The following is a 14,658-nucleotide window of genomic DNA, read 5'->3' as shown; positions in this document are numbered from 1 at the left end:
GGAGTCTGTAACCTGAAGCGTCTGTAATAATGCAAAGGTGTCCTCATTTTGTGTCATGCATTTCCTGTCCTTTGGCAATCTGTAGGTGGCCATCCTCTGTGTCCTTTTTGCTTTTTTAATAACTTTTTTTCGGGTTTTATAAACAAGGATCATAGGAATTATAAGTGATACAAATAAATAGACCAAGCCTTCTCATGTCATTTGTACACCACAAAAATAGCATAAAATATTTGCAGTAACAGCTACAACATATCTTCAACCTTTTCCAACCAAAGACCCAGTTCTAATCCAAACATGCATATGGGAACATGTTCCTCATTTATTTAACCATATATCTGTATGTTGGCCATGCTGCTGCTGTGACCCGCTTTAGATCATGCCACGATCCAAACTGTTGGCCCCAATCCACTAGCCGAAGTCCCAGTATGTAGTTTAGGGCTTTAAACGGCAACAACAAAACCATGAACTTGGCTTGGTAAGCAATAGGCAGTCAGTGCAGATTGTTTAACCCTAGTGGATGTGTTGAAAGCCGGATGTCCCATGAAGCCCCCTTGTGGAGCAGAAGGAACAGTTTCTAGAACTCACCTTGACAATGCTGGATTTCCAGTTGTAACGGTTTGCTTCTGTTCCTGTAAGAATGTGGCTGAAACCCTGAACATACTTCTCAATTAATATGCTTTGTGCAGGGCATTTTTAACCTTCTTGCAGACACGAAAGAGGCAGCCAGGTTTGGTCCATTAGAATAGAATCCACAGATCAGCTAAATAGCCAACATTCATGGTACAGTCTGCAACCTTTCAAGTTACGCAGAACTCTTTGCCAGGCTAGATAAGACGGAAAAGAATGCATCTTGGGTGAAGGAAAACCACACAAGGTGCTTGTGGGGCACTGCCATTTCCCTGTTTCCAGTCTCCATTGCTGAGAATATTTATTTTTTCTTTAAAGGGATATAGTTGAGCTGAAAGCCTATACAAAGGTCACATCCATCCAGAAGGATTTGCATTTCTCAGAAAGGCCTTTGTTGGGCAAGACAGAGAACGGGGTGGGTGGGTGATGAAGCAGAAGGTCACTGTGTAGGCTATTTTCACAGCTGTCCCTGCTAATACTAGGATTTTCTCAAAGACAAATTATCTCCTCCACCACCAGAAAAAATCCTTTCCCCCAACAGCTGGCCCAAGCTGGCCAGTCCTTAGCAACAGAAGAAACAAACACTGACCCAAGCATGCAACTTTCCATCGGAACACAGAGCTTTTTTAACAGCTATATCCCCAAAGACAGGAAGTGATTGGAATTGTAAGGGGGTTCTGTTTTGCAGTTGAGTTTGTTCTGCAATTTCACCACCAATTTGGCTTTTCTGTGACAACCCTAACACCTTCCTTTTCACAGGAGGAGGCTATAGATAGCATCTTTATTACAACTTTGCCATCTTTATTGGATCTGTCTTCACAACAACCCTGTGAGATAGGCTACTGTCATAAAGTTTGACAGAGAAGGTGACTTACTCAAGGCTACTTAATGAATCCATGGCAGAGGCCAGTCTTTCAATGTCTCCCCTGGGATCCACTTAGTGAAGTGGAACAAGACTTTGCTGGTGTGGGCATGTGAAGAAATCCATCACAGCTTAAATCAAGAGGCTTGGCTTACCAGACAGAATTCTATCATGACAGGCCCCCAAGGCACTTCTGTTCCTTTCCTTCCCCAACTTCTCACATTTTAAAATACTGTACGCCGGGATTTGCATTTCAAATCTTATTATCTTCCACAATCTCATTCAACGAGGAGCTCAGGGACGAGAGACATAGCACTTGTAGATCACATATTATATTGGCCTTAATTTCTTACAATCACACAATAAGAAAGTTATAAAGCTGACAAAAGTATTTCTTGAAAGTTAACAACAAACATACAGAACTCTTCTAATCATACTAAAAACAACATCACAGCAGCAGACATTTATTCATATTAACCTTTGGCACTTCTTGAAACTGTATATTTTGGCACCATTTGAAACCAAGTCTTAAAAGAAATGTTGGCAATGGAGGACACTTCTTTGCATAGCAAAATAACAGAAGAAAGGTTTACCTTGCCAGCCATCTGTTTCCAGCAGTGGCTGACCAGGTGCCTCCAAGAAGCCCACAAGCTGGGCGTGATGACAACTACCCTGTTGTTCTTCCATCCCACAGCAACTGACATGTAGAGGTAGACTGCCTCTAAACATAGAAGTTCCACTTAGGTATCAGAGGCATTAACTTGATAATATAGCTCAGGTGTGGGGAGCCTCTGGCCAGACCATTTTGGCCAAGCCACACTCACCTGCCCTACACCTGCTAGCATATATTGCACAGGGTGTGATATGCAGGTAAAGTAATAGCTGGGCCCAAAAGGGCACCTGCGGAGCCCTTTTTGAAGTGCAATACAGGACTCTCTGCAAACACCAATGATCAGCTGACTGTTAGTGCTCAAAGAGAGCCCTGCACTGCCAAAGCCCCAACAATCAGCTGGGATTGGCTGCACTAAGAAGTTATCTAGTGCAGCCAAGGGGGCTGCAGGAAGCAACTTGGATTTAAAGCACTTCCTCCTGTGTTTTGAATCCAAAAAGCTTAGAAAGAAAGAAAGAAAGAAAGAAAGAAAGAAAGAGCAGTTTGTATTGAAAACGCTGGAGAAAGCACTTTGAGTAGAGACCATTTTCTTTGCAGAGGGAAAGAATTCAATTTTAGGTGCATTGTCCACTCTGCAAAGACTTCAAAGGGGTTTCCTGTAACTAATAATCAGCTGAATGGCTAGTTCATTGCACTTCCAGTGCCAATCAGCTGATTAGTGCTGGAATAACATCCTCAAAGGAGGATGCAACAACCTCCTTTAAACTTTGACACCGTTATGATGTCTGGTGATTAACAGGTGGGTAGTCCTGCCCACCTGCCAAAGCTGGCCTGCAGAGGGTATGGGAGACATTATAGCCAATAGACTGTAAAGTTGCTGGCACTGCATGCAGTGAGCAGCAGTCTTTGCTCCAAACACATTTAAGCAACACTGTACATTTGCTGGAGCCGCTGAATACTGGCATTGACGCTTAACAATTTTTAGATGGCACAAAGATGCTCTGCCTCATCAGGTCCAGAAGGGCTCCTGAGCTCCAGGACAAACTTCCAATTCTAGGCAGTGGGAGGGGAGCAGAATGCTGTAAGAGATGATCACAACTGATAACTGAGGGCTCAGTCTCAAAGGAATTTATGAGCAGCAAAGGACTAAGGCAGGCTCTCCAGTCCTAATATCTGAAATAGTCTTAAGCTCACAGTACCTTCGCCCTGTCTGTACTGAGAGGCTGAATTCATATAGATTTACTGCTGTGACCCTGAGAAAGAGAGGAGGGAAACACTCTGGGCTTCTTCCCACAATGCCCCTTTTCTGAAGAAATGATCCACAGCAGCAGCTCTGTCTCCAGCAGGTCAGGCATGAGATGCTCAGTGGGGCCAAAAGCATTTTTGAGGGTTGGGGCTGGGAGGCTTCAAACACTTCCCTATCTTCTCACATCCTGGAGGAGCCCAATTCTGTTGCAAGACAGGAAGAGAAACTGGGTCAGACACAAATCACTAGGAAAAAATAGTATCTGAATTTGCTTGCTTTCCTGTTATACCCCAGCCCACCCCCATTTTCATATGATGTCTCTCACCTTGGTAGCCTGGAGGCAGGGGCTGTTGGTTTTTTTTTTTTAAAAAAAAAACACACTTTGTGCATTACTTAGGATACCTTTGGCCAGAAGTAGCTAACCTGAAAGCCTCTGATGCTCTTCTTCCAACCCCCATCCCCCCTGAACACTGGCCTTCCTGGCCTTCCTGGATGGGAGGTGGAATCCAGCAAGGTCTGGAGGGATGCAGGTTCCTCACCCCAGGCTCAGGCACTTTATTAACAACAACAACTTATTTCTATTAGAAAAGTGACATTCAAGAATCGCAACACCCTGTGAACAGGATGGTAAAACTAGTGCAAAAACCCACATGCTAAAACCCCATTCCAACAGACTGGGCTGCCTTGTCCTCTTCACAACAGGGTCATGTATTAGCTCCCCCCCCCCCCCCCGCACTATCCCTGAATTATTCTGGGGCTGTCTCAAATCCCTCTTCTGGCATCGTGATAAGTGAGCAAACCTTTGTATTGCTGACAGGAAGAGAGAAACAGCCCTAGACTTTGAAAGGCTCTATAATTATTTTGCACAGACATATTTGCGGAGATTACCCAAAGCGCTCAGGAGAAGACAGCAGTCTCGGAAGGCCAAGGGTGAGACAGATAAGAACATTTGTGTTTTAATGAGCAGTTTGATGGATTAGCCCGCCAACTGATGGATTAGAAGGCATTTACATGGCGACACCGAAACAGGAGAGCTCAGCCTCGACACCTCTGTGGTTCACCGGAATTATCCTGCCCTTGCTTGAGTTTTGTAGAAGACAGCCAATGTCAGGAAGGAGGAAGAGGACACCCTCCACAAAGAGAAATCCCTCCCAGAGCCCAGAAGCGATTGGTTACAACCAGGCAATGAGTGCAACCCACCCACCTGAGAAGTCTCAAGGGGGCCTTTAGCCACCAAACAGCCTGTCTTTAGATGCCATGCAGGATGAGCAGCACAGAATCCCCCAAGGGTGTTCCTGATGGCAGTGGGTCACACAACTGGGGCACCAGGGGAGAAAGTGCCAAAGTGCCGTTCCTCAAATTCTTCACCTCAGTCCTTAATCCAGTGAGCTTCCTCGCTCCCACCCTTATCTCTGGGTCCCTCTGGCTCTGTCATCTTTGCCCTTGTGCTGGAAAAGCCTCTTATCCCTCAAAGGCATGTTTATGCCTAGCCTTTACTCTGGCCTCTGACACTTGAGATAGATAATATTTTGGGCCCCACCCTATTCCTGTGGCTGTCATTTGTTTTAAAACGTTATTAATGCTGCATTTTCAGATCACTGTAACTTGCCCTGGGACCTTATGGTGAAGGGCAGGTAATAAATAAGGAAATCAAGTCTATTTGGAACAGAGCTGAAAGCAGCTCTGGAGAAGGCAAGTGAAAACCAGCAGTACAGAGTCAAGCCCTCACTCCTCATCAGCTAGTGTGGACAAGTCAAGAGGGCCTAGACTTCTGCATGAGCCACTCTCAGTCCCCATAAAATGATCTCTGCTGCACATCCCTCATAAGCCACCCTAGCTTCTTCCAATTTGTCCCTTCCCTCATTTGAATCTTTGCTGCTCATTAGTCAATCTATGACCCTCCGTTTTGGTCCTTTTCATCCAGCAAAGGCTGCAAGGCCTCTGAGGCAGAGATTGCCTCACATCCATATTCTGTACTGCACCTAGCACACGCTTGGCCCAACATCAATCACCTTCAAAGGGCAGCCAAGCGCATCACCATCTCCCTCCTTCGGCGTCTCTCTGCAAAGCCCACCCATCCATGGGAGAATCCAGCTGTCAGTTTATTAAAGGTCATTCCTGCCCGCTCTGTGCTGTTTGCGTTATTTTTATCTGCTTTGTTTCATGTGAGAGCCCTACAGGGGGAAATAGTTTTCGAGAGGCTGCTGGTGAGTGAGGCTTTGCATTCTGCACTGCTAACACCAGGTGGCAATGATTGCCTGGCAATCACAGCAAAGGGCATTTTAGCAGGCATTCAGCTCTTGGAAGGAGGGCTCCAGCCAACTTAAAGAACAATTAACAGGGTTTTCACAATCTGGCTATCACTTCCAAAATGTAAAGGGAAGGACAGTGGAAGCGGTGCAAGGCAAACAGATAGTCGCCTCAGTTGCCAGAGAAGCTGAAGTTTCTCACAGAGAGTTGGACTCGCCTAGATTTTATGACTGCAAGGGCCAAATTTCTACCTCTTTCAAGGTGCTGTGGTCCCTTGTACACTAACTGGTAACAGATCTCCTGAGTTTCAGACAGTGATATTTCCCAGCCATACCTGGAGATGCCAGGAGTCGAACCTAAGACCTACTGCATCCAAAGCACATACTAGGCACTGCAAAAGCTGAGAAGAGGAAAGATACCTCAGTGAGGATGGACAGAGACTTTTCAGGCTCATTTCCATATGTATGGAACTGGTCTTTCAGTGCTGCTGCCTCTTTGAATTCACAAAGGAAGATATAGTGACAACAGAAATGCATGGACTGTTTTTTTACATAAACTCCTAGTGAATTGAAGCATTTCCTGCAAAAAGGGAAAGATGATGTTCTGAGTTGCCCAACCTAAGGGGAGATAAGCTCCACAGACTACATGAAGGACCATGGGGTTTTATGCTTATTTACATTTTAATCCCTTACCATGACCGCCTTGTCACAGACGTTCAGCTGAGGCTGCCCAGGTAGCAATGTCTTCTTGTGCTGCTCAACGATGGGGGAGATTCTTTCTATAACACTTTGGTATTCAGCACTTGAAAAACTGGAAAAGCAGAAAAAGGAGATCAGGCATGACAGAGATGTAAACACAAGGAATGCTGGCATACCTGGTGTGGTGGATGGGAGATTGCTGTGTTATACCACATTAGACTTCTTTGACTATTTAGCCCAGCATCGTCAACTCTGACTGGCAGCAACTATTCACCACCTGCTACCAGATCTACCAGGGACTTCTGCAGGCAAAGCAGGTGCTCAATCACGGAGCTGTGGCTTGTGCTGAGTTACTCAACCCGTATGTGGAGAGCCATCAATGACAACTTCTGCTCACTCTGGAGATGGTGCAGCACAGTCTAGATTAAAATTTCACGTGTTGCACGGCTGTGGGTGCATGGAGTTTGCACATTAGGGCAGGAGTGGGCAGATGGTAGACAGACAGCTTGTACACAGAGATTATCCCAGCAAGTGACTAATGGGGTGTGCAGCAGAAAACTGGCTCTGCCCCTTGAACTACCTTTCTGAGCCTGGTTCTGGTTGGTGGATCCTGGGATTCTAATTTAAAAACAACAACATAGTTCTCCCAAACCTGACATTTGCTCATGGTTGAATTAGGGATTACCAGAACTAGACATCTTAAAAAACAGTCCTTCGGCTTCAATCCTAAGGGCCCACCACACTTGCTCCCATGCCTTCAGATGGTTCCTGGACCTGGATGCTTAAAACACTGTTAGGAATAGCATAGAATACGAAGATTGGCCTTCAGCAGGCCCAAGATGCCATGATACACAGGGAGCATCACAGCATCCGCCTCACCCTCTGCCTGCTCCTAAGGTAATAGACATAGACTCCATGCCACAGGAACACAAAAGTGGACTGACTCAAGTTATGCTTCACAGAATGGTACCCATTTAAATAGATGTGAATTCCTCCACTGCCACCCTACTGCCACCGAATGAGCAAAGCACTGACATGTTCAAGGGAATATATTATCTTGAGAGTGTATTTTACTTACTTACTTGTTAGGGTCTTCAATCCCATTTTGTTCCCAAATTCAGAATAGGAAGTTAAGTATTAACACAGAAAACACCTTCAACAACTCAGAGCCAAGTGATCCAAATCTTTATTTCTGTTTTGGACACTGCAACCATCCATAGCTGATGTAGTTTAAATGTTCAAAGCTATGACCAATCCAGATCCAGCATGGATCTGGGTTGCAAGATGTCTTATTATGGCTTTAGCAGCTTTGAGAGGTGGAGAGAGCAATTCTGAGCATGTGGCAATGTGCGTGCCCCACACGGGAACACACACTGAAGACCTTTACCTTGGTTGACTTTGGTCTGTACAAAAAGTCACTTGAATTAGAACTTCCTAAGATTGTGAAACGTGCAATGTTAGAAATATCGTAAAAAGTTGGAAAAACTAATAATTGGATACGGCAAAGATTAAAAGTAGTGGGACGCAGGTGGCACTGTGGGTTAAAGCCTCAGTGCCTAGGACTTGCCGATCGAAAGGTTGGCGGTTTGAATCCCTGCGGCGGGGTGCGCTCCCGCTGCTCGGTCCCAGCGCCTGCCAACCTAGCAGTTCGAAAGCACCTCCGGGTGCAAGTAGATAAATAGGGACCGCTTACCAGCGGGAAGGTAAACGGCGTTTCCGTGTGCGGCTCTGGCTCGCCAGAGCAGCGATGTCACGCTGGCCACGTGACCCGGAAGTGTCTCTGGACAGCGCTGGCCCCTGGCCTCTTGAGTGAGATGGGCGCACAACCCCAGAGTCTGTCAAGACTGGCCCGTACAGGCAGGGGCACCTTTACCTTTACCTAAAGATTAAAAGTAACGGATGCAGTGGAAAAGGTTGTGAAGTTAACATGGATATATGCAGGACATGTGGCAAGAGGCAATTTGGGCTGATGAAGGTTAATCAATGCTACAATTTCAAAAGGCCAAGGGCATGACCACCTATGTAACGGGTAGACAATCTAAAATTAATAGCAGGGTTTATGTAGATGCAAGAGGCAAGCAACAGAAGATGATGGAGGGAACTTGAAGAGGCATATATCCAAAGATGGGTGAGAGATGATGGAGAAGATGAAGACAAGGTTGGACACTTTGAATTGTTTTCACACAAGAGGGCTTTCACTGACTCTCCTGTGAATGTTAAGGAGGAGCAGGAAACCAGGCCCCTTCCCACTCTCCCCCACCCCAACAACCCATCCCTTACTCTTATCAGGATTATAAACTTCAGCAGGTATTTGTTTAAGTGGCTTAACGTTCCCTTTCACTGTGGTATTACTTCAAGTACTTCTTAAATGGAGGATTAATACCCAGTGATCTCATTTTGTCCATCATATTAAGAGTCACTTAGGAAACAAAGAACTGCAAATTGCTTTTGGAGATAAAATGGAAACAATGCCACTCAGGCCTAACCCTGGACCCCCTTTACTCCTGGTCCGAGCTGCCCACTGGCCCCAGGGGCTCCAGAGCATTTCCTTCTCCAAAATCAATCACATTTGAAACCGAGGAACACGCCAATGGTTTCCAGTAAGTGCTATAAATACCATATCTTCTTGGCAGCCTTCCAGACAAACACACACACACACACACACACACACACACACACACACACACAAAGTCCAATGCTGGAGGTGGATCTAAGCACGGCTCAGAACAAAGTGGAAGGAAGGTTGCAAGGAGGAATTGCATTCTTGAGAACAATGACAGACTTCATCTCAGAGAAGAGAGAATTTGTGACCTCTTCTGCCACAGAACATAAGAACCAACTGCTGGAGGAGACCCAATGGCAGTCTGTCTAGCCCAGGATCTTGCTTCCCAGTAGCCAACCAGATACAGATAAGCCTTTAAGGCAACAGCTATCAGTGTCTACTAGCCATTTTCTTGATTGGGACACTATACTTCTGTTGATGCAGCCTAGAATAGCATTCGTTTCTTTTGCTGCTGCATCATACTGTTGGCTCACGTTTAACTTCTGGTCTACTAAGACCCCTAGATCCTTTTCACATGTACTACTGGCAATCCAGGTGTTCCCCATTTTATATTTGTGGAGCTGGTTCTTTTTGCCTAAGTGCAGAACCTTGCAATTGTCCCTACTGAAATTCATTCTGTTAGTTTTGGCCCAGTTCTCCAATCTGTTAAGGTCATCTGTTGTGCTCAGGTCCCTGCCTGTAGGCTTTCTGTAGGAATCTGCTTAGCCACTGTGAGAACAGGTTGCTGAAGTCTCTGGAAAACAGGGGTCTGCTTTGATCTGAACCCACTATTCCACTTTTTAAGAGGGGTAGCCCTGTTGATCTGTTGCATCAAACAGACATCAAATGCAAAAGCATTTCAAGAAATTAGTAATGGGAACATAAAATTTATATGCACACAAAGAAAGAACAGTGCAAGTCATTCCCAACAACTGGCAATGGGGAGAAATAAGTAGAGCAAGAACTATAGTATTGTATTGTTATCATACAGTATTAACACACACAGAAAGAGGCAACGGCCTGGTTCATGCGCCAAACTATGGCATCCTGGAACTGTGCAAATTTACAGGCTCCTGGAGAACAGATTGCAGCTGCTTTGCTCTTCCCCAATTTTTCACTCCTGTGCTGTGCTATGCAAGACCAAGACAAGCCACAATGGAGCAAGGCAATGGCGCACTAACCTCACCTGTCTGTCTTCTTGCAGCTGCCCACCAGACATTGCTGTCAAGTTTAATAAAAGCAGGGAACATGGGCATCAGCCAGCACTGGGTGATGGAGGCTGTTTCTTTCACTGGGGTGCACACAGGAAATCTTGCCACACAAAAGCAGAGAGCCAGCAGCACAGATTGTAGAGATCTTGTCTTCTCCTGCACTTATCCTCATCAGCTATTTGAACTGGTTAACAGGCTGGTGCACATATAGATTGCATATGGGATGTACGATACCCCTTGCTCTGCAAAGAAAATCTGCTTGGTCATGCCCACCTCTGCATTATCCAAGGGAGGAAAAAGAATCATGAGGGAATGAATGACCAGAATCCACAGCAATTTTCATGCTGCTGGTGGTGCTATGCCTGTACAGGTGTTTGGAACGCCTATTGTCTAAGCAAACTGACAGGCTGCCTTGCCCCTGGGCCGCCCTAAATTTGTATTCCGTCTCTTCAAGCCTGCCAAAGGGAGGATGGGAATTGCAGTGGAAGAATGAGAGGGAAGAGCGCGCCAGGGTGAGCAGGTGGTGTTGTGAGGAGTTTGCTCGGAGAGATTCCCCCTGTGTACGCAGAATTATTCCACGCTCAGGATGAAGGAGCAGAGTGGACAGAGTCCAGGGTCATTACACTAATTGACACTTTACCTCCAGGAAGTCCCCAGAGAGCCAATCAGGGATGGATTGGAGGCGCAAGGTCCCAGGCACAGGTGTGGCGTGTGTTTAGTTCATTTAGCGTAATTGTGCTTCTGCAATCTGTTCTCATTGCCCTCCCACTCCAAGCAAAATCTGTACACAACTCACTCCATTGTTAACCCCGCCATGGCCTGCCGTGAAAACTCAGTTTGGGGCTGGAATGAAGGAGCTGGTGTTAATATATTGCCTCCCTCCCTGGGCTATGATGATCTTAATCTTTGAGCCTTTACACTCCCCTTTCCAGCTTCACAGAACTGTCTGAGGTTTCTGAATCTGAATGATGAGAAACCAAGCTGTAAATATATATATATATAGCTTTTTTGTATTTCTCTCTTCCTTTGTTTAAGTATCTGTGTACATACACGCACACTCTCTCTCTCTTTCTGCATCCAAATGCCTGTAAAGCCAGGTGGTGCAGCTCTTTCCATCTGCAATGAGTTGTGTGCCTCACCCTCTGACTCAAGACAAAACAAAGAAGGATCTGGTAACATAGGAGTCTTTGCTGGAGGAAGCATTTCCCACCCCAAAAAACTTAAGATGCATAGCAATGCAAGTTGGCATAATATAGACATCACCTCACCTATTTTCTCCCCATTTTATATTTTATTCCAAGACAGGCTCTCATTTGAAAAACAACACCACATTTGCACACTGCTCTTCCTCTGTGCACGAAGACCTAGACACTGGGAGAACAGCTTTGAACCCTGAGACTACAAAGAGAGAGAGCATGAACTATGCTGAACTATGAGGGACCTATGGCCTGATCCAGCTTGGGAATCGTCTTATGTTCAATGGTATGTGCAATACAGTGAGCTCAGGTTTACAGCATCCCCACAGACAGGCAGGTTCTCCCCATATTCTGTGGACAGAATCACCGACAAGCCCATTTTTGTTCCTCTTGCAGGGCCCTTGCTGGTACCCATCTTTCGAGTGAAATTATGCCTGGGCAAGAAAACACTTGCTCTCCCTCTGAGAAGCACTAATACAGGGACTCCCAACAGGCAGGCTGCCAAGGGGGATAATTAAGGCAAATCAAAAATATGCACCCGCCACAGTAGTAACATCTCTGCAAATGAGGATAATTTAATTACCCACAAAGAAGGGGAGACCTCCTTTCCACAAGGCTTCCAATGTGACCGGAGATATGAGAGGATATAAACATTAGAGAGCTTCCCAAATGAACTTTCATTTGGTTTATTATTATATTTATTTAGAGAGAGAGAGAGAATGTGCGCCTTTCTATTATGCCCTGCATATTAAAACATCATTTCGCCATAATCGTGTCATAATCTCCCCATAAAATTCAATCAAGACAATAGCTTGCCGGGTGTTTGGAAAGCAAGGGAGCCAGATGAGAAATGGCTGCAGATGAAAACAATGGAATGCAGCTCAACTCAGAAAGGGCGGTTTTCCAAAGAGACAATTAGATGACAAGGCAGGGGATGCCCTGCGGAGAGAGAGCTCCCAAATCTGGATCCAAGTAGCTTGGATTTTGAAAGGAAAACCCCTCAGCCCAAAGCACAAAAGTAAACTGGAGCTCTGTGTGTTACACTTGCAGGACTGGGACGCCTGGGATTTGCTGCTGGGTGCAGAACTCAGCATACCGAAAGCCATAGCTTTTTCTTTTTGTAAGGAAGCTTCCAGCTCTTGTGGTTTGGTAAGATAAACTTGACAACATTGGGGCCATGCCTGGGGGCCCAACAGGACATAAAAGGAGGGGTATGATGGGGCTTCTGCACCAAGCATGGCAGGTTGCTCCTTTTGTAGGGGGAGGGAAATTGCAGAAATAATTCTACATATGCAGACTCTGGGACTGGCATGATGTATTCAGAAAGCTGATGTGTGGTGTGGTGAGCAGCATGTTGGACCTGCGAAGGTCCAAGGACCTGCGAAGACCCAATAGTGTTCAGGCAGGCCTTTGAAAATTGAATTTCTTTACAAGGCAGTTCTTTTTGAGATGTTACTGATGTTATGATACTATGATGCCACTATGCTATTTCTATTTTCCGGACAGCCCTGAGGCTCACTGTGTGCAGTTGGCCTGGCCATAATTTCACTGCCCAATCTGTAAGAAAGATGGGAATCTGAATGTAATAAATAATAAATAAAATATTCAGCTCTAAGATTCAGGGTGTTGCTCAATGTAGCATTCAAAGTTGTTGCTCAGTGCAGCCCTACTAGGGAGCACTGGGCGGTGGTGGGATAGATGAAGGCAGGAACTTGTATATGAAAAGATGCAACAAGACATTTTAGAGTATTGGTCATAGCAGAGGTTGCACTTCAGGCAGCAAAACATTATGATCTGTCTTTGGATGTGGGTTCGCTTGGTAGACAATTTCTGCTTCTAGTGTGGACTATGTATGGTCTTGACAAAAAAAGAAATAGTATTGCATAAACAATTATCAATATAAATTAATACATTGCTGCCTACTGAAATGTTAAGTTTCTCTTCACTTAAATCACACCTATGAATATAACTATAGCCTTTAAGTCAAGAGGAATCTGCAGATCCAAATTAAGGTTAAGGTTAATTAAGCTTAATTAAGGTTAAGAACTTAAGAATGGCCCTGCTGGATCAGACCAAAGCCCCATCTGGCCCAGTACCCTGCTCTCACAGTGCCCCTCTGGGAAGCTCACAACCAACACCCAACTCTCTGGGAAAGGGGAACAGCATTCTTTCTGACTAGTGCAACCAAAACGCTTCAGAGAATGAGAGAAGGAAAGGAGAGAAACAAAATCACCCTCAAGGTGAGCGAGAGAAAGTCATATTGTCAGGCTACCCTGTTTCCTTCCCAGTGGGTCATTACAAGTACTGAAACTTGAAAAACTGGTGCCTGGCCTTCCTTTTTTCCTCCTCCCTCCTCATCAGTTTTTCCTTGCAAGTAATGCATTTCAGATTGGTTGTCTTACTACTAATCTTTGTAAACAGCTCTGGGAGCCTTTTTGGCTAATAAGTTGGGTAAAAAGAGGTTATGAATAATTTTGAGTTTGTGCCAGAATTGGTGATTCCAATAAGAACCACAGTGAGATCAAAGATGGAATTATTTCACCCCCCCACCCCCAACGACAGCATCTCTATATGCAGAGTTTACGCAAATTATGTGCACATTACAACCTATAAGTCAGCTATACTTCTCCAGCTCATGATTCACTCCCACACTGCCTGCCCCTGCAGTTAGTGCAATGTGAACTAGCAACGCTCAAGCCAGAAAAGTCAACTGCAAAAAGAATTCATTAGGGCTGAAAAGCAGGAAGATCTTATTCACTCCAAGGATAGGACCAGCATCTCTTTTTCCTTTCCTCCCCAGCAGAGAACACTTAGTGGGCAGCGCAGTCACGTGGTTCTGCCAGGACAGTAATGGAGTGAGCGCAAGTGCTCTGCTATTTAGAAGGGATGGGTAATTGCAGCCCTGTCAGTTCCAAGAGCACCTTGCTGTAAAAGCCACTTTGGTGCAGGTGGAGCCAACAACGCCCGTTTCCTCTCTCCTTAACGCTCCATTTTGTAAACAGGATTTGTTTCAGGGAAAGCAGATGGTACACTCCGGCTCCTCGTGAGAAAACCTGCCCAACCTTTCCAACTGATCCGCCAAGGCTCTTTTGCTCCACTGCCAATGCAACCTCATGTACCTCTCTGCAGCTACGCCTGGTGGCTGCTAGAATCCCAGGCTCACCTGCCAATTCATAGGGAAGAGGCAGGCATGGAAATATGCTTACCAAACAGCTGCCACAGACTCTCAGTTCACACCCTGCCTTTCAGTGGCCTCAGGTGAGGGCAAAAGGCAGGCGGTAGGATATCTTAACCCCTTTAATGGAGCATGGATTTAATTTTAGGGATAAGTGAAACCTATCTTGAATAGCTTCTGGCTACACAAACATGCCAAGTTCCTTAGGAACATGGAAAGCTGCCTTTTCCCAGTCCAGAAT

At 45.5% G+C, this 14,658-nt stretch overlaps 1 protein-coding gene across 4 annotated transcripts in view; it reads right to left on the bottom strand.

Annotated features, from left to right (window-relative positions):
* Positions 1-1,407: 1,407 nt before the first annotated feature.
* GALNS (galactosamine (N-acetyl)-6-sulfatase) overlaps positions 1,408-14,658 on the bottom strand; it is a 52,244-nt gene continuing 38,993 nt past the window's right edge. For all 4 annotated transcript variants that reach the window (XM_083754563.1, XM_083754565.1, XM_083754566.1 and 1 more), the window contains 2 exons: positions 6,288-6,405; positions 1,408-3,548 (listed from right to left, as the gene is read on the bottom strand). In XM_083754563.1, coding sequence (XP_083610689.1) covers positions 3,462-3,548; positions 6,288-6,405 — 205 coding nt within the window. In that variant the 3' untranslated portion in view covers positions 1,408-3,461. The remainder of the gene's footprint in view (positions 3,549-6,287; positions 6,406-14,658) is intronic.

The sequence above is a fragment of the Podarcis gaigeae genome (genome assembly GCF_964106915.1).
Source record: "Podarcis gaigeae genome assembly, chromosome: 8".
In the NCBI taxonomy this organism is placed as follows: Eukaryota; Metazoa; Chordata; class Lepidosauria; order Squamata; family Lacertidae; genus Podarcis; species Podarcis gaigeae.
The sequence above is the reverse complement of the archived record's forward strand: the minus strand, read 5'-3'. Positions and strand labels throughout refer to the sequence as shown.